Source organism: Nelumbo nucifera, chromosome 3 (genome assembly GCF_055504915.1).
Source record: "Nelumbo nucifera cultivar China Antique chromosome 3, China Antique-T2T, whole genome shotgun sequence".
In the NCBI taxonomy this organism is placed as follows: Eukaryota; Viridiplantae; Streptophyta; class Magnoliopsida; order Proteales; family Nelumbonaceae; genus Nelumbo; species Nelumbo nucifera.
In genome coordinates this window covers 34,974,512-35,002,465 of record NC_142651.1, presented here as the reverse complement: position 1 = coordinate 35,002,465, position 27,954 = coordinate 34,974,512, and the positions used below count along the sequence as shown (strand labels likewise).

The 27,954-nt window shown below is 36.4% G+C and overlaps 2 protein-coding genes across 3 annotated transcripts; one reads left to right on the top strand and one right to left on the bottom strand.

Annotated features, from left to right (window-relative positions):
- Positions 1-1,402: 1,402 nt before the first annotated feature.
- LOC104592716 (aldo-keto reductase family 4 member C10-like) lies at positions 1,403-11,101 on the top strand. Of its 2 annotated transcripts, XM_010252178.3 has the most exons (4): positions 1,403-1,582; positions 1,833-3,159; positions 8,118-8,372; positions 10,668-11,101. In XM_010252178.3, exons 2-4 carry the CDS (start codon positions 2,593-2,595, stop codon positions 10,917-10,919), a joined length of 1,074 nt encoding a protein of 357 aa, XP_010250480.1. In that variant the 5' UTR covers positions 1,403-1,582; positions 1,833-2,592; the 3' UTR covers positions 10,920-11,101. The 2 variants fall into 2 exon arrangements, with proteins under 2 accessions (XP_010250480.1, XP_088757816.1); XM_088901690.1 differs by lacking the exon at positions 1,403-1,582 and having other exon boundaries at positions 1,648-3,159.
- A 7,601-nt stretch (positions 11,102-18,702) lies between these two features.
- On the bottom strand, positions 18,703-22,524 carry PSKR1 (phytosulfokin receptor 1). Its single transcript, XM_010252159.3, has one exon. The coding sequence runs from the start codon at positions 22,133-22,135 to the stop codon at positions 19,076-19,078; it is 3,060 nt and encodes a 1,019-aa protein (XP_010250461.1). The 5' UTR covers positions 22,136-22,524; the 3' UTR covers positions 18,703-19,075.
- Positions 22,525-27,954: the final 5,430 nt, after the last annotated feature.

Here is a 27,954-nt window from a genome sequence, read left to right as displayed (position 1 = left end):
TCGGCTCCTAATTGGTTCTGATTCTGAGACTAATTTATGGCACTGGTTAATAATCGGTTAGGGACTGTTAATCAGACCTGGCCAGGTTATCCGTTTGCCGGTTCAAAGGACTGACCGGTCCAACCAGTCTGACAGAGTCTAAGGCACTGTTTCATGAACATAGTTCAATACAAGGTGTGGAGATGAACATTGAATGATTGAATCAATGTTCTTGCATGTTGATGGTGCTGAGGAACATTGAATCGAATCAAATCCATGGGACCATGTTTATTCTTGAGAGGAATTTAGCCACAAAGAAACCAGAAATGAAATGAAGATCCATCCCATGACCCATCTCAAGCAAACAGGCTGGGACTTCTGTTGATGAACAGTTCTTGCATGTGGAAGCTTGGAGCAAGCAGCCCAAAACAAAGACCCACTTGGTCCCCGCCTACTATTTGTGATTTTGTGTGGCTCACACACACACTCTCTCTCTTAGACAGGTCAGTTTTTTTTAATGGTGTTTTAAGTGAAAGTTGCTCTAATCTACACAACACACTGTCCCATCTCATGTAGAGAGAATTGAAATGTAACCCCATTTGATCAGATGTCCATTTTTGGCAATGGGTTATGGTGGGTCCCTCCCCTCTTCCTCTTTGGGGGACACAGAAAAACTCGGCTGGGCCCTATGAAATGGACGGTCTGGATCTTCTATGTCAGCTTTCTACTTGGACAGAAAAATCCAAGGTAACATTCAACGCCCAAAGATAGATTATTTTCATATTTTGTAGTGGGAAAAAGCCAAGTTGGGGGAGGAGTTGTGGAAGCAGGGGGGAGAAATGAGAATCTCTTTTTAGGAGGTGTTTGGGACGGCTTTTATTACGCGTTTTTTCGACTTATTAAAAGTCAAACACCCCAAAAAGAGATCGGCTTCAGTCAGTGCAAGTCCCATTTCAACAGGATATAAATAGCTTTTAGTGAAAAGAAAATCCAAAAATCTCATTTTAACCCTAAAAAGTCAAAAAACTTAGGCTCTGGAGAAACCGTTTTTACAAAGTAAAAGCCCGTTTAGAACATCACATCAAACGCTCAAAAGGAAAAAAGCCTCCCAAACGGCTAAACCCAAACACAGGCTTAGATATTTTAAGACATCGGTGCTTTCCGATATCAGTATTACCAAAAAGATTCCAAATTAACGGTTTAAGTTAACAATGGTTGTCCGTTAAAAGAGAATCTTGGTGGTTGGTAATATAAAAAGACGCTTGTGGGGGGTTTATCTTGTCCCTCAGATAGGAATCCGGCCGAGGATCCAATCTGGTACCCATCCGACGGCTAAAAAGCACCACCCTCGTTGTTCGCGACTCGTTCAGAGGACGATAGCGTTTTTAGTTTTTTTACATCTTTCTTTACCGTTGGAAGGCTTGAAGCGATGCTTCGTTACATCTTTCCTTTGCTCAGATTTCAGAATATTATTCTAAGGAAGCAACACCCCGGAGAGGGAGAGAGACAGAGACCCAGACAGGGAGAGATGAAGAAGGGAAGTTCCGTTAAATCCGCGCAGGCCCACGAGTTTTCTCTCGTCAATGAATGTCGTTATTATATGGTAGGTGGTTGGTTGATTTCCAGTCGTCTCAGTTAGGTGTGGAAAGGTGGAGTCTTGGAAATTTTGTCTAAGTTCCTGACTTTTCTCGCGCTTTATTTTTCTTTGCCTGCAAATATTTATTTAGACCTCTTTATTTTCTGAATAGTGAACCTCTAAGATACAGAGAGGTTTATGTTAATATTGCTTAAGTTTTTCTCTTGCTTTTGTTTCTCTTTGGTGATGGTGATGTTGGACACGGCTCTGGGTACAGTGACCTGCACAGGACGATAGAAGAGAGGATTTTTGGCTTTTGGGTGATATCTTGGGGAAAAAGTTGCTTGAGGAGCTGCTTTATCTGTTAGCAAATTATGAGCTCGAGTTGGGTTTGTTTTCTCTTTGTTTATGGTCGTTGGACTACTGTGCAGCTATGTTAACACGTGTAGATTGGGATTCTCGGAGGTGAAAGCCTACCCGGGTGGTTCTTTTGGAGGGGAAGGAGAGCTGTTTCGGCATCTGGATTTGTTTCTTCCATTGCTGAAGTTGTTTGGGTAGTTGCAGTTTTTTTCTCGGGGCTCATCAAAGTTTTCTTTTTTCCTGCATAGGATTTGGATTGTTCGCCTTTTTTCTTTGAACTGAATTTCTTCCATCCATTGCTGACTTTGTAAGGACATTCTGTTTGATTTCGGCCAGTTGTGTCTTCCTCCCCAAGGTTTAGGATTATCCGGTCTTACTCTTTGTTACTCAGATTGCCTTAGTGTCTTACTCTTTGATATTCATAATTCTTGACTTGTTGGATTTTTTTTTTTCGTGTTTTTTTCCCTTTTCCCTCTACTGTTCTGTCTTGCTGTTGTATTCTTTCGTTAATTCATTGATTTGGGTTTTACTCTTCCTTGGTTGAGTATCCAAGTTATTAGGTCTTCCATTCTAAAAGTTTAATTCTCTGCAATTTGTTCTGTTCTACAGCTTGTTAGTATTTTTCTGTTGTTTTGGTTTTACTTTTCCCTTTGATTCTTCTCAAGGAGTTTAGGAATATGAAAGGAAAAGGAGGGGGGACAGGAAATTACTATGTATTGAATACTGGGCAAAAGATCCCAGCCATAGGGCTTGGAACATGGCAGAGTGGTGGAGACCTTTGCATTGAAGCTTTGAAAATGGCTCTGAATGTTGGTTACCGTCACATAGACTGTGCCCACCTTTATGGGAATGAGATTGAAGTTGGCGAAGCACTGGGTGAAGCTTTCAGAGGTGGCCTGAAGAGGGAGGATGTTTTCTTAACTTCTAAACTGTATTGTACAACCAATTCTGTCAAGAGAATTGAGAATTCTGTCAGGGTTTCTCTTAAGAACCTTGGAGTATCATACTTGGATCTGTATTTAGTGCATTGGCCTGAGAGTTCAGCATTTGGTGATGCTACCGATCCTCCTTCAAAGTCGGGGAGTGAATATCGGCAATTTTCTCATAGATTGAAGCCGGTATGGAAGGCCCTGGAAGGTCTAGTGGAGATTGGTTTGGTTCGAGCTATTGGCATCAGTAATTTCAGTGTTCAGCAGATCAAAGAATTGCTTCAATTTTCAAAAGTTGTACCAGCAGTAAATCAGGTTAGCACAATGTTTATTTGCTTGTTATTTTTTATTCTCTTCTAGGAATTGAACATACCACTAGAACCAATTGTTTTGCTCAATGGATGGTCACTTGCATATTTCTTCAAAATTAGAAACATGAGAAGCCAAGATCACAGAACTTGTATGTACCAGAATTGCGTATTAGCTATACTTACCAGAAAAAAAATGAAAAATGAAAACTATTTGAAGTTGACTACATGAATCATGCAGAAAGGTTCTTGTCTATCAGGGACCATATCTTCTACCGGGCACAGTTGAAAATTTCATCATCTGAGGCTGAATTTCAACATTTGATAAGAAGACTTGGATTTGGATATATATATATATATATATATAATCTGGAAACCTGTTTGCTACTTAGACTTTCAGGCAACCCAAGTTGCCTAGTTTCCAAGATACACATTTTACCATTGGGCCATAATTTCATTTTACCCTCTATAAAATCTTTAGTTTTCAGTTTACCTCCATTTGCCTTTCTTTTCTGGTTCTTCTTTTGCAGCTTTCTTGTTATATTTTTTCCAGCTTCTCCTTTTTAAACATAGCTTTGGTCAAAACAGCAAGGCCCCTGCACTATGCTGTAGAAATTTGAAATAAGGAAAAGAAGATTTACTTAAAAGGCTTCATTGCAAACAGGTTTCCAGATTTGCTATATATATAACGTCATCTTCCAATTCATGATATGATAGCATTCAATACCGTTCAAATCATTACTACCTAAAATCCTTTTCAACCATTTCTTAACTTTTTAGGCCTCATATTGCACCAAATCACTCTCCAAAAGTTGAATCTTTAGTTCAATGGTGAGAACATCTCATTTATCCCCATTTTGTTTTCTTCTTCTCATATAAGTTCATTTATCGTAATACCCATCATGATGTTATATACTACTAGAAAGTGCAGTAAAACTGTATTTTTCATTTTATTTTTCCTCTTTCTAGGCTTCTGTGTAGTAACATGTACACCCACAATCAAATTAGGTAGCTATTAAGCTGGACAATTCAACTTGAGAAAATTTAATCTCCCTGGGTTTAAGGTAAGGCTACCAACATTTCCCAGATCTTTACAACCAAATAGTCCATCCTTTTTAGAAACAATTTCTAAAACTAGGGCAGGTCTTTTTAAAGCAACCCATGTCACTTTCCCTTTCTTCAACTCTATCATGAACCAAACTAGTGTTATCTTTCTCTCTCATGTCTGTTCTTAAGTGATCCAGCGGCAGTCATGTTTATCTGACTGCATAACTCTGTTTCATCTTTCTACAAAGCCTACCAATCATTAAGGAAAAGAAGAGGATTCGACAAGATTTTTTGTTTTGTTCGGACAATCACTGCAATCTAAAAGGCCATGTAGTTAACTAGTTTTGCAGTTTCGTTTTATTTATTGTATGTGAGTATGACTAAAATCTTCAATAGACCAAAAGAAAGATGCAATTATGTTTGATCTTGAGCTATCAAAGAAAATTATGTTTGATCAAGATTTTGGTCCACTGCTTAAACTGGGTTACTTCAAGCTTTTAGTAGAATTAGTTGAGCAAGAAAAATCAATGAGGAACAATGCAAGAAAACTGAAAATAGCAGGAAATTGCAGCAAATAGAGAGAAGAGAAAGGAGATAATAAAGAAGAGAGTGAAAGAACAGTCCAAGTTGTGGGGGTTGAAGGAGTCCCCACTACTTTTTATATTAATTTACTATTAAAAGGTAAATTACATCTATATCCTTAATAAGGTGGCAACAACAAATAAGAAAACATGGCCAATGGGCCCAATAATAAAAACATTCTAATAGCCCACTAACCACAAATAAGAATCAAATAATATCAGATCCAATAATAAATAAAAAGGATATATGTCAATCTGTCAACACTCCCCCCTCAAATTGGGAATAAATGTCTAACATTCTTAACTTGCCAAGAGTAGCCTGCAACGTAAGCCAAGGAACTCCTTTGGTGAAAACATCTACTAGCTGTTGATCTATCCTCGCATAAGGGAGACAAACTTCCCAAACAACACCCTCTCTCTAACAAAATGACAAAATCCACCTCAATATGTTTGGTGCAGTTGTGCTGAACTCTCCCGATGTGCCATAAATCCTTTGAGGGTCCATGTGCCATGGACCTATATTCTGCCTTCATATTGGAACGAACTACCAAACATTGCTTCTTGCCGTTCCAAGAAACCAATTTCCTCCAATAAATGCATAGAAACTTGAAGTAGACCTCCTATCTTCAAAGGAGCCTGCATAATCTATATCTATAAACACTTTTATCCTTAACTAATCATGCTTAGAGCATGATTAGAAATTTATCAGGAGAAAACAACTAATCATGCTTAGAGAATAGAATATCCTTCCTTGGACAGCCCTTTAAATATGTAAGGATCATGTACACAACTGCAAGATGAGTGGTGCAAGGTGCATGATATGATATACTGGCTCACTATACTTGTTGAATATGCTATGTTAGGTTGAGTCGTGCATAAATATAACAGCCTATCAACATGCCTTCAATACATCCTACAATCACCAAGAAACTCCCCCTCTGTGGCACTGGTCCTGTGATTAAGATCAATAGGAGTATCAACGGGTTTTGCTCCTAGTTTCCCTGTATTTTTGAGAAGATTTAATACATTACTTGTACTGAGAGATATAGATGCTATGATGAGATCGAGTTACCTTGTTCCTCAAGAAATACCTCAGTTGTCCAAGACCCTTAATCTCAAACCCCATTCCTAGAACTTTTTGAGATTAGCAATGCCATGCTCATCATCTCCAATAAGGACATAATATCTTCAACATAAACAATCAAAATGTATTGGACTGTTCTTGCCTCTTAACAAATAGTATATGATTAGGCTGAAGTTGAGAATAACCAACCCTTAGTAAAGCACCAAGAAACAGTCAAACTGAGCACGGGGAGACTGTTTTGAGCCATATAATGATTTAGTGACTTCTTGAGCACTCTTCCTAGGTAAGTCATTGTAAAAATCAGGTGGGAATATCCATGAGCTTACACACTCTCCATAAAGATCTCCATTAAGAAATGCATTCTTGGCATCTAGTTGACAAAGAGGCTAAATATAATGAGAAGCAAGTGATAGATGAACATGAATAGATATCATCTTATCTATAAGAGAGAAAGTCTCTTCATAATCAATCCCATAGATCTGAATATATCATTTGGAAACCAGTCTACCCTCATGCTAAAAGTATAAAAAAAAAAGTAGTCGACTCAAAGAAAGTGACATGCATAGAAACAAATTGTATACCACCTATGAGATCAAAACGATAATGCGCCTTCTGGATAAATGCATATCCCAAGAAAACACACTTGACAAACTTTGGAATAAATCAAACTAAAAGGGGTGTTACGTATCTAACTGCTGAACATAATCCCCCTGGCAACCTCAAGAATATGTTTGAACAAACACAACATACAAGAATATGTTTGTTCTTGTGTTCTGCACTTTATTTTGTTGTGGAATGTAGACACAAGAACTTGGATAAATTACACCATAAGAATTCAAATAGGATGCAAGATTTTTCTCAAAATACTCCTTGGCATTATTGAATCTAAAAATTTTTTCTTAACACCAAATTATGTTAATACCATCTGATGAAAAGATTAAACAAGTTGAAAAACCTAATACCTGGAATACATTAAATACACCCATGAAAAACAAGAAAAATCATCCACAAACAATAACAAATAACAATATCCACACCTACAAGCAACATTATAAGGTCCCACACATTTGTATGAACAAGATCAAAAGGAGAACATCAATGAAATGAAGGACAATGAAACATCTTCTATTATTTAGATTATAAAATGCATCAATGTTGACAACTCTTACACTGAACTACTGAAGACTAAATAAATTAATGGACTCAAACAAAGCAGGGAACAAAAACTTCAATGAAATAAAGGACAACTGACCAAATTGAATATACCAAAACAGTATCCAATCAACAGACTCTGGAGAAACATTATGTCCAACATGAAGAGAAGGACATCCGGTAACAAAAGGTGAGGACCCAACATCCAGGATATAAACACCATCTATTAACCTAATCGTCTTTTGAGGCAATGTTCTGGAAAACACAATGATTAGGAAAAAAAAGTTAGTAAACAATGTCGTTGCAATGCTACCAAAGTACCAATAGATAAAAGATTAGTATTAAGTATTAAGTTTGAAAAAAAAAATATAAAATAGATGAAGGATTCACTGAATGAATTTTGATTGGATAGAAAGATGATAATCTAGAAGGGCATTTTTTTATGAGATAAATGTGGGAATGTTCTCGTTAACCTCTTCCTAAGAGCAGGGAGGTTAGTATTACCCATCCAATTTTTGAACCCAAGCAAAACTTGCATATGAACTTGCAAAGATTCTACTCATTCAATCAATCTCAAGATCTTGAGGTAAAACAGAGAATTTGGTAGGATAAGTCTATGCTTCATCCAGGTGCTGGTAGTAGAGTAATTATGGAAATCACTCACCATAATTAGCATAAACTCAATAAACTTCATTGATCTTTGTCTAGAACGTCAATATGTATTTGTAGACTTCAAACTCATAATAATTCTAGGACTCATACTGTTAGGCTCATAACAATCCTAGTAGAACTTCTGATCAAATAAAAAAAATGAAAATAATCCTAGTAGGATTCAAACTAAAGTCCTATTTCAATTCGAAGAATACTCTAATCCTACTTATTCAACGATTCCGAAGCTTTAAACATAAACAAACTATAACTAGACATACCAGACAGCAGTCCATGTTGAAGTTGCAGTTTTAGTTACTCGTCACACTGAACTGTATAGATCTTAGAAGGAAGTTAATCCATTCAAATACCATTATTCCTTTTATTTACCTGCAGTTGAAGCTTTGGACTGTTGAATAGGCTCCTGATTAATGTATGGTTGGATTATTTTAGGTGGAGTTGCATCCTTTCTGGAGACAAGAAGAACTTGTAAGATTCTGTCAATCAAAAGGAATCCATGTATCTGCTCACACTCCTTTAGGTGTACCAGCATCCAATCCTGGAGGACCTGACAGTGGATCTGGTGGAGAAGATGAACCTGGAACTCCACGTATGACATTCAGAAGATCAAGATCTGTACATGGACCCATGATGAAGTTGTCTGTTGTTGCACAAATAGCAGATCGCCACAAGAAAACACCTGAGCAGGTACTTGGTTAATTGCTTTTATTCCAGTCATTCTTTGGATTCTAGAAATTGAGCTTTAGATGCAAAATTTTGGACTGGTTTTTCACTTTCTTTTTCTTCTTATGCTTATAATTATTACAAAAAAAAAGAGAATGGATTTCTGTATGCTTAAAATTAGAGCTCTTGTCATGTCCCGGATGAAATTTATTTTTTATATATTATAAAACAATTTTCCTATTTATATTTTGGAAAACATATTCCTTTAAGTATAACCACAGATAAATTCTGTGGATGATCTATTTCTTAGGAAGCTTATATTAGAGAAAAGCATTTTGAAGTTTTAAACACACATAGAGTTTTTTTCCTTATCATGGAAGGAAATTTTCATATTAGTGTTTTTTAATTAAAATGGAACAATTTTGCCTATTGTTTGAGAAAGACACATCTGACCTAGGAGATTCTTCTTTGTTTCTAGGGTGCAATCCCACTTCCTCATTGCACCACTTCATTGATCCACATTCTTAGCTACATTAGTTAACTCTCCTAGGAAAATTAATGGCATAAGCTAAAACACTGTTCTGTGAGATTTTAAGTCTTTAAACTAGTAGTTTTCTTTTATGTGCTTCAATACGCATGCTCATTAATATTTGTACGAATTATCATGTTTAAAGCATGAAACTTGACTATTCCTCTATGTTTTTTTATTGAATTGGACAGTTTATCATGATGTGGTAATTATCTCAAAGGACATTGAATTGAAATGGTCTTTTTATTTAGAGAGAAAAAAGGAAACTGAAAAAAAAACATCCCTTTTGATTAGAATATATCTATGGTGAGAAACAGATACAAAGTTCATTGAATATTTCGAGTCATTCTGGTCATTACATACATATAACCAAGAAGATATATGACTACTGACTGCTGATAAATGGCATTTCATATTCAGAAAACGAAGAAAAAAAACAGATTCAATTCATCCTATTCTCTCTCTTTAACTCCTATTTTCAAGGTATTAACTCCCATTCTCTCTCATTAATTCCTATATCTAAAGTATTTATTTCTAACCATTAAATTCCATAATTGACCATATACCCCATGATTTTAATGGTATAAAAACAAATTTTTTTAAAACTGACATGGAAAAAGAACCGTTTTTGGTTTTACTATCATGGTGGTGGATCAGCAGTTTAACCACTAGGTCAAATGGGTCAACTCATGATGTCATAATCTTAAAAGTAAGTGTGATAAATAATAATTATAGAAATACAAAAGTTATAGAAATTTTGTGGAAAATTTTTGGCACATCTCTAATATTATATAGTCGTTATATTAAACAAAAGTAAATGTGATAAATAATAATTATTTTTATAAAAGATGGAAATAAATACCAAAAAGAAAAGATTGAGAATTAATAGCTAATCTATGACTCTGCTAACCTGGTCAAATAGTTCAATGGTTCAATTAGCCCAGCCACCAAGTTATTGACCAAGTCAACCCTTTTTTTTTTTTTATTGCAGGCAAGCAGTTTAGTGGTAAAAAGGACCCTAGAATCTTAGTTGGGTGATAGTTGGCCTAATTGGCCAATTTGACCATGTATTGAAAAACACTGGTAGACAACCAATGCTTTTGAAACCAATTGGAAGTTTGGAACTACACTTCCCACCCGGTGGTAGGTCAGCAGTTCAATCATCCAGCTCAAACAAATTAACTTGTGATGCCATAAATTAAATAATAAAAAAAAAATACAAAAAAAAATATAGAAATTTTCATAAAATTTTTTAAAAAATTGGGCATGTCTTTTAATATTATATTAATCATCATACTAAATAAAAATGTGTCGTAAATGAGAATAATTGTTATTAATGATGAAAATGGGTAAAAATAGAAAAAGAAAAAACAAAATTGTTGTCTAAACTATGACCCATTGATCATATCAAAGAGGTTAGCGGTCTAACCAGTGAAGTTATTGGGTTGTGAGCCGGGTCCATGGTATTTTGTAAAAAAGTGGTTTGGAGTGAAATGAACCCAAAAATTTGGCTAGGTGATAGGTTAGCCAGTCCACATTCCAATTCGATTGCAGGTTGGAAGCATTGATATAAACTATAAGGAAGAACATATCAAACCAAAGAGAAAAAGCTACAAGGAGATTCTGATAAGGACAATAAAATTATTGTTATTAATATCATCATCTTCATCGTCAAAATTGTAATGTGCAACACACACATACACATTTACTGGTATATCCATATGCATAATGCTTGTACTCATGATAGAATAGCAAAACTAACAAGATCTGTGTACTTTAAACTTTGGTAGGTTATTCTGCGTTGGGGACTGCAAAGAGGAACAAGTGTCCTACCTTGCAGTCTGAATCCTGAAAGGATCAGGAAAAACATAGACATTTTCAACTGGTCACTCTCAGATGAGGAATGGAATCGATTGAACAGGATTGAACCACAGGTGTGTCTCTTTGGAAACTGGCCTACCAATCCTATAGAGACCAGTTTTGTATCAGGAAGCGGTCCCCTGCAAGCAGTGTATGAGATGGAAGATGACATTGATGTTTGATGCCTGTTATATGTTCTTGGGATATATGATTAAGTTAGATAATGTGATCATGTTATATATTTAGCATGAGCATTGTTTTTAAGATTTTCCTTTTATATTTTTCTTATATAGACACGTTTCCATTTGTGAACTGGGTGACAACACAATTAATTTGACTTACCCACACCTATATTTATGCTCAATAAGTTTCTCTCAATTTTCCCAAGAGAAGTCATCTAATACTGAAATAGCGAAGTGAGATGCAGAAAGTTGTATCAAAGTTTTTAAGGAACCTCGTAAAATGCTTACTTGTTGATGATTTTGAAAGTTGAAACCAGACATATATTGCAGTTTTAAGGATGATCTTCTATGCAAGTGTTGTACTCTCTTTGATTTATAGTGATGATCTTCTAAACAAATATTCGGACCACCAAATTCATGTCTCAAATCATCTTCAACACAAGTAATGTGCTAAGGTTTTAAACTAGTCTACACCATGATGAGGCCTTCAAAAAAAAAAACAAAAAGTCTATTGGTAGGGGTGTCAAATGGATGAATTCTGTTGGGTTGGGTCGTGTCCGGTCGGAAAAAAGAAAAAAAAAAAAACCATCCACCAACTACCCACACCCATTAGTAACACATATTTCTAACATGTATGTTGGTTGCAACCCAACCTAATCCACCAACTACCCACACCCATTAGTAACACATATTTCTAACATGTATGTTGGTTGCAACCCAACCTAATCCACCCATTTAAATATTTGAAACCCATGAATCGTTGTTGCATTAGAGCATTGCCATTGTAGGAACGTGGCAATCCATTTACCTAAAATTTTACCTGATTTGAGAAATGTCTTTGGGTTTCTCACAAGGTGCCTCATATCACTTAGGTTGGTCCAACCCATTTATATAAAAAATTAGACCCAATTGTAAAAATAAATAAATAAATAAAGAATTAGAGAGAGAGATGAACATATTGAATCAATGTTTTAAAAATTGGCCCGGAACCGAAACCACTTTGGCCACCGGTGTCTGGGTCAGTGGTCGATAGTCCAGTCTGAATGGATGACCAGTTGCATTTAAAAAAACATTAAAAATGGCTAAAACCGTTGTCTAGGTCGAATGGATTGATGATTCGATGGCCCAGGTCAGCATGTTGCTGGCCAAGTCAACAGTTTTTGGCAACATTCCAATTCATGGGAGAAACAGAACTGGTTGATTGAACAGTTTCTGGGCCAAATAATCTGACTGTCCGGGTCAATGACGGTTTGAAACCATGTATTGAAATACATCTAAAAGGGCGAGTTCTCTCATGTAATTGATCCAATGAGTACTCATAAGTCATAACGCTACCTGACCCATCCCTTTTATTTGACCTAATGAGTGACTCAAGTACTCAACCCATATTGGACATTTAGACATGCTTCTTGCTTCTTGAACCTGTAGGTATAACTTACAAGTTTGTTAGGTTAGAAATTATCACTCCTATTGAGTATAGTTAAGCATACATATAACATGGAGGGGGTGTGAAGATTATGATTATTTGTATACCTAGAAAAATTTGTAATAAAGCTTGGTAGGACAAAGTCTTAGAAGATTAAGATTGGCTATTAGATAGTCATTAGTTACAATCCTAGTGCCCGTTTGAGAGGGATTTCATGCAGCAGCTTATGGTATTGCAAGGTAGGCCCCACATGCAAAGCCTAGAAGCCGTTAGCCATATTTGATGAAAACCCCAGAAAGCAAAAGATGTGCATATTTATAAACTGAAAAATCAACTTTTCGATGAAGCTATTTTTGGTAGCTTCTTCGAGTGGCTCACTCGATGCAGCAGCTTAAGAAACGTTGAAGCCCTCCTAAACAGGTCCATAGTCTCAGTAGGACTTTGAAAAAATTGGTTATACCAGTTCAAGAAAATTTCTAAATCTTAAGAAAATATTTGGGATCCACAAGACTCTGGTTGAAGCCAATATAGATGTCTCCTCTTCTGTATCAAATCTTGGAAGGAAAGGGATTCCACTATGATCAAACATCTTTTCCAATATAAGGAGAATTGGATCATATGGCCCAATCACTAACCATTATTTTGCTTTTGGGCTCTACCATCTTTAGATGCCAAAGCTATTGGTTCTAACTGAAATGCATCTATCAGGTTTTTGGGCCTAAAGGCTCTAAATTGGGGAAGGACTTACTCCCCATAGTAAGATATCCAATTTTATGTCTTCTACCATGATAGAATCTCGTGAAAATTTATATTGCAAAGTGATTTCAAAACAAACTATTTACTTAATATAATATATATTTTGCAAAACAGATTTCAAACATCATTTGAAATCCATTATTGGTATATTTAAGTTTTCACTAGAGATGACATTACCAATGAAGTTTTCTTTGTCTAACAGAGTGGCAGATCCTATCACAATGATCATTTTTCGATCTTATTCTCATGAGCTCCAACATACCTAGGTATCAACCCCAGAAGGACTTCACTAGTTAGTATTAAGGCTGCAACTTGGGCCAGGTTGGCTCTAACCCAACCCGAAAAAGTCGGGTTGATGCTCAGGTTAGGGTTAGGATTGAAATTTATGAACCCGGCTTTACTTCAAGTTGGGCTAGGGTTGACCCCTTGGGCAACCCAACCCAACCCGAACCCGATTTTATAGTACATATCATATATAAATATATGTTATATATAATGATATCATAAATTGATTTGTTTAGATGCATGAAAGTTGTATTGCCCCTATCACATACTATCATTTATTTCTTTTAAAATAATCGCTTCACTTAATCCTAATTGTAAATATCATAATCTTAATAACATTTTTTATGTTTTTTGAATATTTTATTATTTATCTCCTCATTGTTGTTTGCCACCCATAGCTTGCTGTCCATAAAATATCTATTATAAGTTATAACTCATAATAAACTATAATCATTTCAAACACTTTTTTTTCTTAATTTTGTACTTAAAGAACCAATAAAAATATCAACAAACAAATACTAATAAAACATAGAATTAATATATGTAGTGAAAATTGAGTTAAGATTTAAGATTAAGAAGTTCTACGAGATTTTAAGGGAAGGGAGGAAGGTTGGCTTGGCCCCAACCTGAGCCTAGCCCAACCCGAGGGTTGGCCTCAACCTGACCTAATCCGGCCCAATTTACATCTCTAGTTAGTATATCAAAAGTAGATAAGCTTAAAGATCAACAAAGTACCATTCTCAAGTGTGAGATTACATTCAACAATTCAGATGTTCCACTAAATCATAAAGTATAAGAACAACTAGGAAATGGTCCAATTCAATGTTTCTCAAACATCTATATGTGTGCTTTGGATCTCACCCTAGCAATTGAGACAAATTGTTCATTCCACAAGGAAGCACAAGTATAAACCTTGTTAGGTAGGAGTTCTCATCATAGGCCGAAAAGCAGAAAAACCAATTTGAAAATTTTAGTTGATCAGTGATTAATCAAACTGACTGGTGTGTGTGTGTGTGTGTGTATGTGCATATTTAAAAATATTATAAATATAAAAAAATCAAAAAAAATTGAAGAACCAAGCCGGTCAAAAACCAAACCAATCAACTAGTTAATTGATTGATTTCAGTTCATAGTTTCCCAAAAACCGATGGTACCAGCTTGGTTGGAAAATAGGCCCACATTTGGTTAACCGAACCATGAGCACCCCTATTGTTAGGCTGCTGCCCAAGTTCACCCACTAGCTAAGAATAATTTAGTTTACATGTTGATTATGTTTGTCTCCATTATTCTCATAATTAAGATAAACTTAAAATGTAAGTAAAGGGCTAATCATAAAAACATGCCCAATAACACATGAAATGATTATTTTATTAAACAAAACAGTTTAAATATCTTATTGGATCCTCAAGGGACATACTGTCTACCATGGTATTTTTATTTTCCAGCAATAGATTCTACTAATTAAATATATATACAATAATTTTAAGAATACAAAACTTATGTATTTAATACCATTCTTTGGTCTGTGATGGGTAAATAGTTTAACCATCTAGGTTGCAATGGGTCAACCCTAAATGTTGTACTTAAATAATAAAATTGAAAAACAAATAAATATATAAGAATTACAAAAAAAATAAAAATTTTCTGAAAATAAGTATGATAAACAAGAAGCATTTTTATTAATGATGGAAATTAACTACAAAATTTAAAATTAGCAAAAAAATAAACAATTTTCCTATTCAGGTGATGGATCAAATGATTCAACTCATGATGTCATAATTAAATAATAAAAATTTTAAAAAGATAAAAGCACAAAAAATTATAAAAAACATTTGGGTACAAACCAAATGTGATGGAGTCAAGCAAATTAGTTGAGGACTGGACGACTATTTGGGTTGCAGAAAAGCTACAAAAGTGGGTGATAATCATTTGGCATTTATGGGAACATAGGAATGCCTAATATTTTAGGAACCAACTTCTGATCATAGAGCTGATGCACAAAATCCAAGATATTCTAGTTTTGGAGTTGGAATTGGAATTGTTATACAAGATTGGGAGGACCAGTTCATACCCAGACGTACAGCTATGATAAAAGGAGAAATCCCCGCTGAAATGGATGCCAAAGCTTTGTTGTTTGGATTACAACTTATGAAGGTAATGAGAGTTTCCTTCTTTGTTGTTAGGGTGATGCAAAAAGCATGATTGATCTTCTGTCTCTGTCTTCCTTTGATTCACCTTCGCAATATCTGGTGTCTGGTCGCTGAATGCAGAAGTTATCGAAGCACTTTAGCCATTTAAGGTCTGTTTGGGAGAGTTAAGCCGGTTTGGCTGATTTGAAGCGCACGAGATAAGCTATTTAAAGAGGCTGAAGCAGATAGCTCAAAAAATGACTGATTGACAGTCAACTTGGTCTATCCAGATTTTTCACCAAACGTAGCTTAAGGTCTATCTATCCAGGGCCCACATCGGAAAGCCAGAAGCTGCTGTGCTTCAGCCTTCTCATACGGGAACATATTCGATCCCTGTTTGAGAGAGTTAACTTCGGCTGTTGGGGGCTAACAGCCTAAATTGTTGAGACATGAGAGTGTTCTTGGACTGGACACTAACCCATTTATATCCATGTTTAATTTTTTGGTTAAAAAACAGTACAATTACTATTTTACCCCACTCACACGATAACGTTCTCAATAGCCAAAGTTTTTCTTGTTGTTTAAGAGGATTTTCCCGTGGCAGCTTTTGGCTTTGTGAGGTGAAAGTGAAACCCACCCAACAGGCAAACAGCCTATAAACAATAATATATGGTGAAAAATATGGAAAGCCCAAAACTGCCGTCCTTTAGCCAAAAAGGACAAGGGCTTTCTGTTTAAGCTTCTTTTAAAAAGCTTCAGCCCTTTCAAACGAGTCCTTATTAACGCCAAGGTACCGAACATTAAATGCATACAACGCTACATCAAGTACAGGTTGTCTATTCTCTCTCGGTGGGTGTTCATGTAGTTATGCTTTGTATTGCCTCGAATTAAATGCTGCCGCTGCCATTGCGTGTAAGCATTCAATGCCTATTGCTCCGGTATTCCTTATTGAGCCTGAAACAATTTGAAAGCAATTCCACAGATTTTGAGTTTTGCACCACCTTTATAATTAAAACTATCATCTACAAACTATAGTCACGAGATTTCTTATTTCATATTAACTATCACCTCTTTTCTCTTCAAGGTCAATGTAAAAATCAGAGGGACACTGGTTCAGTTTCCACCTCCATCTCAGTTAATGGCATTAACTGTTGGTGCAACTTGAGCCAGGTTAACCAGTTGAACTTGAACATGATGGTTCAGGCCACAACTCTTTACAGCATTCCAGCACCAGGACCAGGACCAGGACCTGGACCAGACTTCAGCATGTTTATAGTCAAAGCCACACCCTTTTAAACCCCATGTTGTGACTCTGGCATAACTCCACCTCTGTAGAAACCCAAACTAGAATCTTGGGCACTGGCCTTTCAACAAAGATTTAGGTTTGAATTAACACCAAATGCTATCATATGTCAAGCCTGACTTTATTGATCTACTATTTCTAGGCTGGGTTCAAGGTAGGTCTGGGCCAAGGGGCTGCAGCCAGGTACTGTTGTGAGATATGCTATCCATATGTGCCACTTGCTATGAAGTCCTTGACCATTTTCTCTTTCAACTGATTCTCTGGCAGTTTCCATGATCCTAGCAGTCTTTATTCCTGACCATTTGCTAAATAGAAGGTCATTCAATATCTCTACATTCCTTGGAACTCTCTTTGCACACCAGTAATACAGTAATTGGGTGATGCTCAGGGTAGATGAACCAATCAGTAATATCCTACAAATGATCCAGAACCTCATTGCTTAATTCTTATCTAGAGCTACTATATAGAGATTATCTCAATGCAATGATAATACATTGCACCCTCTTATGATAATCTGCAATTTTCTACAGAGTTTCATGATAAAATCACTATTAATTACAATAGCAGTCAACCAATTTCACTTGGGAAGTAGATACTTCAAATTCTGTTGCATTAAATTACAAGCTGGTCTGGCTTCGGAGTCTAGCACAGATCGTTAGTGCCTTCCGACTCATATCCGGATGCTTTATTTTGATTATTTGCTCTTCTTGCCACGTTTACATATTGATTGATTTATGTCTTGTATAGTTTATTATTATGGGTTGGTTTCTCAGGGATAAGCGGCAAGACGGGCTACGCCCTTCCCTGTATTTCATCCATTCTGGATTTATTGTTACTAGAACTGATTGTAGAGACATTCCGAATTTCTTGTGATTATACCAATAAAGCAGGTAAATGGATGGAACCAAAAGGTCCTGTGTGCAGGGTTTTACCTATTAAATGACAGTTCACTTTTTTTTCTTCATCCTCATTTTCTTCAATAAGGCAAGAGAGAAAAAAATAAAAATGGGATAAAAAAATCTGCAACTAAAACCAATCAATACAAACACCTAAAACAGCAGTAGTAAGTACTGAACAGGAACAAGGTTAAGAAAAACAGAAAATGAGCAATATGGCATAGCATAACTAATCCGCAAGTGTGCTAAGAACTCAGAACATAAATTCCTATCATAATTATAACCGTAGTTTTTGAAGAACAGAAAATATTCAGCAAAAAAAAGGTAACCTAGAAAATTCTTTGTTTAACTGCACAAAGTTCTTTGTTTAAAACCATAGTTTTGCATCAAGAAGATATATGGAGTAATTTTAGTCTTGGAAGATAAAAGAATATTAAGAATCTCAGAACCTAGAAACCATCCAAGAGTTCTTATTAGATATAGGTGCACTGTGCATCATTGAAGCTTGAGAAAATTACCTGCTACTTGAAAGATAAACAATTGGTATCACTGAGCAAATATGAATGCACTAATTAATTAGATAAAATCTATCCCCAAGGTCTTAGAAAGCTACAAATACAATTAGAAAGGAATCAACAGGTATAACTGTCTCAGCTGCTTTTTTTTTCCTTTTTTTTATTTCAAATTGGCAAACTGGCTTAATGTTTAGTTTGTAGAACTTTAACATAACCCATTCAGTTCAATCCAATGAAGAGGATGTTCCGACAACAACCAAGCTGCAATTTGATTCAATCATTTTCTTGAAAATTAACTTAGCTTGGCAACACAATACCAACTCACCAGGCCATGTTAGAAATGGAAAATTTCTCAGTCTTGGACTGATGAAGATTAGTAAATGCTGTACTGATATTTGAAACTGGTTAATTGGCACTTGGAGGTTAGCTAGATATATTATATAAAGAGCTAAACATTGTCAAAAGCACAAAGCTAGTAAAAAATGATGTTTATAGAACCGTAACAACTATTGACAAATGTAATATAAGGAAAATTTCAGTATTTTTATTTTACACATGTTTGAGAAGCACCGTTTATCTAAAGCACAAATAAAAACTAATATAAAATATGAAACTTACAAATTTTGAGATTTTTTTCTCCGTCTTTGTTAGATTGCTCTCCTTCATGTCAGGAAACAAAACTCTGAAGATTAAAGAATATAGATAAGTATTTACAACCAGATCTCCATTCAATATCAGAGTCATTGCAGAAGCTGGGGGCCTAGTCCAAGAGGAAGCTCAAAACCAGACCATTGATGGTGATTTCAGAAGCCATCAAGAACAATTGCACTTGGATTCATATGTCAGTCAGCCATCAAGATTAATATCATCAAGCCAAGACACTATCTGCTCAGTTGAAGGCCTTGCTTTAGGGGTTTCATTCAAGCAAAGACAAGCAATCTCAAGAACTCTTAACATTTCCTTGTCATTTTCCTTGTCATAGATGAATGGATCAAAAATCTCAGTTTCCCTCTTCTCTTTCTTCATCTGAAGCACCCATGAAATCAAATCCCGACACCCTTTTGGCTTGCACATATCCATAGGCCTCTTCCCCGTGAGAAGCTCCAGGAGAACAACACCAAAACTATAAACATCTCCCTTATAAGTGGCAACTGAAGCCTGGCCATATTCAGGAGGAATGTAGCCCAGTGTCCCCACTAGATCTGTGGAAACATGGGTGTCCTGAGCAAATATAAGCCTAGCAAGTCCAAAATCAGCCAAATGTGCTTCAAAGTTCTCATCTAGAAGGATGTTACTTGACTTGATGTCCCGATGTAGGATATGAGGCTCACAGGATTGGTGCAAGTAAGCCAAGCCCCTTGCAGCCCCTTGAGCTATTCGAAGCCTTGTCTCCCAGTCTAGTGAGGAAGCCCCATCAATCTTCTCATGTAACCAATAGTCCAGGCTCCCATTCTCCATGTAAGAATAGATTAATAGCCTGTCATTACCATATATGCAATAACCTTGAAGGAGGACAAGGTTCCCATGCTGTGCTCTTGAAAGGGTTTGTACTTCAGCTTGAAATTCTCTATCCATCTGACCACAGTCACCAGAGAGGCGTTTGATTGCTACTTTCTTCCCATATGGAAGGGTAGCTTTGTATACAAGACCAAAGCCTCCACACCCTATAATATTAGCTTGGTCAAAGTGATTGGTGGATTTCAACAGGTCATCAATGGAGAGCTCTTTATTGTTATCCTTATCTTGGAACAGAACCACCAATTTTGATCCCAATTGTTCAAGATCCTTGTTTTTGGCATCAATGTCCTCTTTTTCAGGATCTTCATTCCTCCGGCCATGCGTCCTTATCATGATCAAGAACATGAGTGTGAGAAGAAAGATTGTCCCAAATGCAATTCCAATTGACATTCCAATAATACTCGCTTTGTTTAGCTTTTGTTTGCCAGGTGAAGCAAGAGGAATCTGATTAGAACCATCATCATGACAAGGGGAATAGTGCTCACCACAAAGACCCGGGTTGCCTTCAAAGCTTGTATTTGGGAAGGTTAGGAACTGACCTTCCAATGGTATTTTTCCAGACAGGTGGTTGAAAGAAACACTGAACTTGGAGAGAAAACTGAGATTGACCAAAGAAGGGGGTATAATTCCTGATAGATTGTTATGGGACAGATCCAAGGTCTCCAAGCTTGACATCATCGACAACTCACTGGGAATGGATCCAGAGAGATTGTTCCATTTCAAATCCAAGACATGGAGCTTTTTTAGTTTTCCAAACTCTGGCCAGATCGGTCCAGTGAGGTTGTTATAGCTAAGGTCCAATAATGGAGGGAAGCTCAAAATCTGATTATACTGCAATGCCCTTGTACTCTGATTTCGTTTCATAAAAAAGGGAAAGTCAGGGGAGAGTTCTTCGAGTGAGATATTGCGGCTGATGAGGCTCTCTAGATTAGTCAAGCTTTCAGGGATCTCTCCAGAAAGCGTATTGTTAGATAAATCCAAGTAAAAGAGAAACTTTAGCTCGCCCAACCAGTTTGGAATGGTTCCATGCAATCGGTTCCATGATAGATCCAATAACTGTAAATTTCCGCTGCTTCTCACCCATGTTGGGATTGAACCGGTGAGGCTACAAGAAGCAATGACTAGAGCCCTCAGGCCACTAAAATTCAGACTCATATCTCCAGGCAATTCTTCCCCTCGGAAGTTCCGCGTAAGAACCAATGTAGTCAAGCTTTTGCAATGTTGTAGAATCTCAAGAGCAGCTGCAATATTACTCAGGCTTGTATTTGAGAGCGAAAGGTAAGTGAGGGCCTCAAGGTTCCTGAAGCTCTCAGGGATCTGACCCGTGAAATTGTTACGAGCAAGATTTACGTTTCTCAATGTTTTGCAGGAGGAGAGACTATCAGGAAGGGGGCCCTGAAATCGATTAGAAGCGAGATCAAGGGAGGCAAGGTTAACCATGAATGAACAATTAAAACTAATTGGACCTCTCAGTGAATTGTTCCGAAGATTAAGCAGGTTGAGTGAGGGGGATTTCGTCAACGAATCGGGCAAACTACCATTAAAATTATTTGAATGGACTGAAAAACGTTGTAATTGACCAAGCTTATTGAAAACATCCGGGAGAGGTCCCGAGAACCCATTCATGGAGATATCCAACTCAACCAGGTTTGAAAGCTTACCGATTCCATCACTGAGCGACCCAGAGAGTATGTTTTCCTGAAGGTACAACCGGCTCAACTTTTGCAGTGAAAATAAATCGTTGGGCAAACTCCCAGAAAGATAATTCGAGCTGAGACTGAGATTCTGCAAAGAAGAACAATTACCGAAACCTGCGGGAATACTTCCATTGAAATAGTTCATGGAGAGATCGATGGATTGAATTTGAGTGGCAGTCTTACAGATACCCGTGGCAATGTCACCCTTCAATGAGTTTCCACACAGGTCGAGAACGTTGAGGAAGGGTAGATCAATATCAACCGGCATCAAGCCATACAAGTCATTATAACTTAAGTCCAGCTCCCTTAAACTCTGCAAATGGAACAGTTTGGGCGGAAGAGTACCTCTGAGCAAATTGTTAGAAAGATTCAGAGACTGCAGATGATCCAAACCAGCCAAGTCCTCGGATAATTTACCTTTCAATTTTCTATTCCCAAGATCCAATTTTACTACCCTTTCTTCAGAACTCGTTGAACTCCTCACCTCCTCGCACCGAACGCCAACCCAGTCACAACAATCAGTAGATGAATTGCTACTCCACCCAGGAATCCCTGAGTCCAAACCATTCAAGAAACCCTGCAATGCTTTTAAGTCATTTGGATTGCAGGACCCCTTCTGAGAATTCAAGACCTGAATTTGGAAACAAAACCATAGAAAAATAACAAGCACCCAGAAACCTCCAACGCCCATCTCTAAATACACAAAGAAAACCCTCTAAGCCAATTAATAGGAGAAAGGGATGATTTCAGAACAGAAACCGATGTCCAGCAAAACCCACTTGAATTCTCAATAGTTCTGAACTGGGTTTTCCAGTTTCTTCCATGTACATCAAGATGAGACCAAGGAACAAATTTTCAACCGAAGAAAAAGAAGATTCAAGAGGAGGATTCGCAGACTCAATTTTTTTATTTTTGTTCAAGAGGACAACTAGAAGAGAAGAATGGAAGAATGGCAAAGGCAAACCTGTCAGGTTGGTGGATAGAGAAAGAAGGAGGGACGGTGTTATACACAGATGGGCTTTGACTTCGACCGTTTATTGGGTCTGAAACTCTGATCGAGGTTTTCTCTTTTGTTTGTTCTCTGCTTGAGAGAGAGAGAGAGAGAACGAAAACTCTTTTGGCTATATCTTGTTCTTAGTCGGGTGGGGACTGGCCGACTGGGGAAGGAGCGGCGGGCAGTGACGAACGGTCACCGAGAAACCTTTTGAGCCACCGGATATAGCCGGTAGAACATTGGTTTGTTTTACCTTTACTACGGCCCGAGACTTCTAATATATATTTTTTTTCTTGGGTTACGGCCTTCTATTCTATATATGTCGACGAGAGATAGATGAAAGTCAAACCCCGTTTTCCGACACGTGCAGCAAGTCATCTTATCTACGCCGGTCGCCGTGATTAGATTTTTCTATTTTATTTTCTGCCGGCTTATTTAGCAATGTTACCAGCAGCATCTGCGCATGCAAAAATAAATTGTGCAAAATCTCTCCACCGTTTGATCTTCTTTGTATAGGTTGCGTTTGGTTAAGCTTTTGCTTCTGTTCTTTGGAAAGCAAAATTAAGCCAAAAAACACACTCTTTCAAACATGAAAGCACAAAGCCTAATGGCCCATCTGGGATGACTGAAGCTTTCATTGAGCTTCTTTCACCAAACTGTTTGTCAGGGATTTTCACTTCTCACCAAACATTGCTTACAGGCTGTCTCGGGCATGGTTTTCAAAACCGGACGGCACAAAGCCTTGGTCTGATGGTCTCGTGTGCTACCTCGTAAGTCAAAAGCTGCTATGTGAAAGCTTTCCCAAATGGGTTTTGGAAGAGCTTTCCTATGGTACAGTTTCTGGACCTTACAAGGTGGTCTCCACCTGGATTGCATAAAAAAACAACATCTGGTCACCTTGTGGAGGATCCCCCAAATTCCAAATTTATGTTATTTCGAAAAAAAAAAGGGCTTTTCAGTGAAAATCTTAGTGCCTGTTTGGAAGGGCTTTCATGCAGTATCTTTTGGCCTTGGTAGGTGGGCCCCACATGAAAAGCCTAAAACTATGTCTTATGAAAACTTTGAAATGCTCAAATCTGCCTTATTTCAGCTGAAACATCGAATTTCCAATTATACTAAAATATTTAGTAGCTTTTACAAAGCAGCTTAATCAATGCAGTCCAATCAAAGCTGAACCCCTCCCAAATGAACTCTTAATAACTTCTCCAAATCAGTTCAACCAAAACTTTAACCCTTTCAAAGGAAAAAATTAGGATTTTGTGTTTTCTGACTATAAGGCTATGGTTAGCAAATAAGTGGTTTAAGAAATAAGTACTTATTAATGTTTAAAAAGTTCTTTTCAAATCATATAAACTTAAACTTATTGTAAGTACTTATTTGGATTGTTGTGTTTGGTAAACCCCTTAACCAATAAGTAATTATATTTGCAGAAATAACAACTATAGCCATGAAAAGTTGCTCAAAATGGAGAAAAATAGAGGAGATTCACTTACAATGGAATGATTTCTCAGCCTATAGTCACTTGTTGCCACCCCTGGTGCATGTTGGAGTTCAAATGGAGAAGATGGTTTATGAGGTTTTAAAATAAACAATGGGGACAGATTTGTCCCAAAAGAATTGGAATAAGCGATTAAATAAGGAGCCCTTAGGCTGATTTTTTAAGTTCTTATTTTGAAAATAAGCACTTATTCCTTTTGACCAAATGCAACTAACTGCTTATTTACCACTTATTATGTGATCCCACCATTTATTTCATGTATTTATTCAAATAAGTAATTAAAATAAGTGATACCAAATGGAAGGTAAAAATGGGTTAAAACCATGGTTTTCAAAACGGGACCGGAAAAATCAGAAACCAGTTAGGTGACAGTTTCCATTTTTCCCCAAAACCGGATTTTTTGCAAAAAAAACGTTGATTTGGTCAGCAAACCACTGACCCTAGCGATTGAACCGTTCGAGCACTTTGAATTGTTCAACGGTTTTGACCGATTTCTTTTGTTTAATTTTTTTATTTTTTTTTGTCAGAACGGGCTGACTAATCGGACCATTCGACACAAGAACTGAACCCCTGACCGGTTCGTTGTCTAGATCGGCTTTGAAAACCTTGGTTAAAAGCACACATATAAAAAAACTTATATTAAAAATAATAAAATGTTTTGCCCTAATATTTGTCAAGACAGTATATTTTTTATTTCATGATTGATCCAAGATTGACAAATATTGTATATGATGCAATGTTGATGCTGCACCGTGTCATTACCCAGCTTTCTCTATTTGGCTTTTTTTTTCACAATATCTGCTAATAAAAACTCTGCACACACTCTACCAAGCACGAGCATCCAGCTGCACATTGGCAAGATTCATGTATGGGAGATATTTCTATTGTGCAGCAGTGCAGCTGAATACTGTGTGCTCAGAGTTGTTGCTTGCGATGGATCTAGGCATCTTAATCCTACTATAATACCCAAGGTTCATATTGCCTTCATCTCCATAATTAAGATTAGCTTGTAAAAGAACAAAATTACTGAAATAGACATTCTTATATTAAAAAAAAAGACTCGAACACCATTAGGTAATTGACAAAAAAAGAGATTTTTGTGTTCTAGATATTTTTACAATTTACGAAACATTTAAATAAAAAATATTATTATTCATATACTTGGAAACAAAGTAAAAAAAGAAAAATAGGGAACTTCAAAAAGCCATTTAAATCTGCCACGTGTAAGTATTGTGTGGTCAATCTGAATCCATCATATAAAGGACCCACAGGAATTAGGAGACGGATCCGGTAGACACAAGTTTGTAAACATATTCAATGAGCACTTACATATACTCTAAATGACCCCAGCCTGCCATGGAAAAAGATTAAAACTCACTTTTAACAATTGTCTGAATATTTATCAAGTACTCATTGAAGGTACTTACTATATTGTGCCTACTAGAGTAGGACCCCTGGATTAGACATGTTTTCAATTTGGCTTAACATTTGCCTTCTAAGTACTGAATTGAGAAAGAACTCTTAAATCAAAAATTATTTTAATGAATAAAGAGTAGATAGAGGAATATTGAGACTCCTACTTTTTCCTTCTTTTCCCCAACTTTTCCTTCAAACCAAACACAACCACAAGAAATATCGTTAAATCAATCATTAATCAACTAATAAATCGATTCATTAGGATTGTATTTTTTTGGTATTCGGTGCCATGCACCATTAATAACTTTCCCTTGACCCCATTTTTCCCCAAAGTGTTGGTTGTGGGATTCAATTTCGCATCAATACTGGAACAAACCAGCTAATACACCAATGAGCCAGCACTCAGTTGGTTACTATGATTGTATTTGGCACTGCGGATGTTTTTGTAGTGGTTTTTCATACACACACAAAAAAAAAAGGGTGTGCCATGCACCAAAAACAGATCTACCAATATCCAAATGGAAATGCCCCAAACCAGAGGTTTTTGGACTCATTAATCATTTCTTACTTGAGATGACATTGGAGAGAGTAAAAGATGATCAGACATATAGGACTTGTTTGGCTCACAGGAATAAAGGTCTGAGTCCAACTATTTGGTTGGATGGAATTGAAATCCCATTTCTATTTCTGGCGGAATGACATTCTCCCATTTTAAGGAACCTCCCTTTCCCTTGAGAATAAAATCTCATTCTAACTGATTCAGATTCTCATTCTAATTCTTGTCTAAACCAAATAAACAATCAGAATAGACCATTCCAATTCTAACTACCAACCAAATAGACTCATAATTCTAAAACAAAAAATAAAGAGAAGAGACTGATTGATTTGCATCCACGAATTCCCTTTATAGTGGCGACTTCCACCCACGAAATTCTTTACACAGCAATAAACATGAGGTAACCCTCCTAATCCATGGAAGTCGAAAACAAAAGAAAAAAAAAAAATACTTGTTTGTTTCGCAATATCAGTCTTGCCTTTATTGAGTTTGCTTCATTCCAATTTGGTCTGATACTTTGCTAAGGCTAAGTAAAATATTGGTTCTTTGTCTGGAATAAAATCAATCAAATCAATGTTCTCTCCAATTTTTACATGAATCTGGTTTCAATACATAATCCAGATGTCATGAAAATGCGGTTTAAAATAGAAATGTAAATCAATGATAAAGTGAAATCTCACATGCCACTTTATATTTTTAACGTGATTGATTTAATTTAAAATTGAAGCTTTTAAAAAAAAATCAGAGATAACTTAAAAATCATCAAAAGTTTCGGCTGAAAGGTGGTAAAGCATTAAAGCTAACATTTGTAAGCACTGTTTGGGATGACTTAGCTTTATCTTACTTTGTATGTAGCTGCTTTGAAGGAGCTACTGGAATAGGCTTCAACGGAGAACCATGTGAATGGACGACCAATTTTAGTCATCAAGATTTTTCACCAAAAAAGTGTTATAAGCTTTCCACCTAAGCCCTAACTCTGAAAGTCAAAAAGCTACGGCATGAAAGCCAAGCCCTTCCGAATAAGACCCAATTATAATTGACAGTTATACTTTTAACTTGCAATTCATCGATTAACCTATTTATTACTACATTGCACATTTGATATGAACATAGTATAAGTAAATATGAAAAAAGGGGTAAATTCGATATAGTCCTAACTACTTATGCCATTATCAAGCAAAAAATTTACTATAACAATAAGAGCTGTCATTTTTTTTTATTTGGTCAACGGGATTATACATATGTTCTTTTTTTAGACTTATGTGAGATTCATAGAAAATTTTATTTTTCTTGGGTACCATATCTTGGGTGGGCAATTAATTTTCCCACTTGAGGGTAAAGTTGTCAATACTTGGATGGTCAAAATTATCCCTTTTAGTAATCCCTTTTTATAGTTAAAATGGTCATTGTCTTATATAACTAGAAAATAAAAGAACATAGATAAGTAACTTCCCAGAAAGCGAACTGGGCTTAAATAATGTACAAATATATTATGAGAAAAATAGGAATTACACTACGTATCTTTTTAATATGTTAATATAGATACAATTATATATAACTAGTTCGTATTACCCATATCCATGTAATTGGATTGATATGGTTCAGGTCTATCGCCTATTAGATATGCCTGACTGACCCGTTGACAGCACTAACAAGATATTTGTTTGGGCTGCGTTTGAAAACGATGCAAATGGAGTGTAAATCCTGGTTCAGGGTAAATTTGCACTTTGTTTCACTTTTGCCTGTGTTTGGTAAAATTACATTTACGCATTGACAAATGGCAGACCAATGCATATTTACATTGATCATAAGATGTAAAAGTACATCAATAAAAAATAAGTACATTTGCATTCAAGTGGTATTTTGATTAAAAAAAAAAGCATTCATGTTTGCATCCATTACAGTTAAAAGTCTGTGGTAAATTTGTCAATGCAAAACTAATTTAACTTTGCAATTTATTTGAACCGTTTTACACTCTACATATTTGCATTCACACTTAATTGCATTGTTTCCAAACGCAACCTTAGTAGAAAACGAAATTTCATT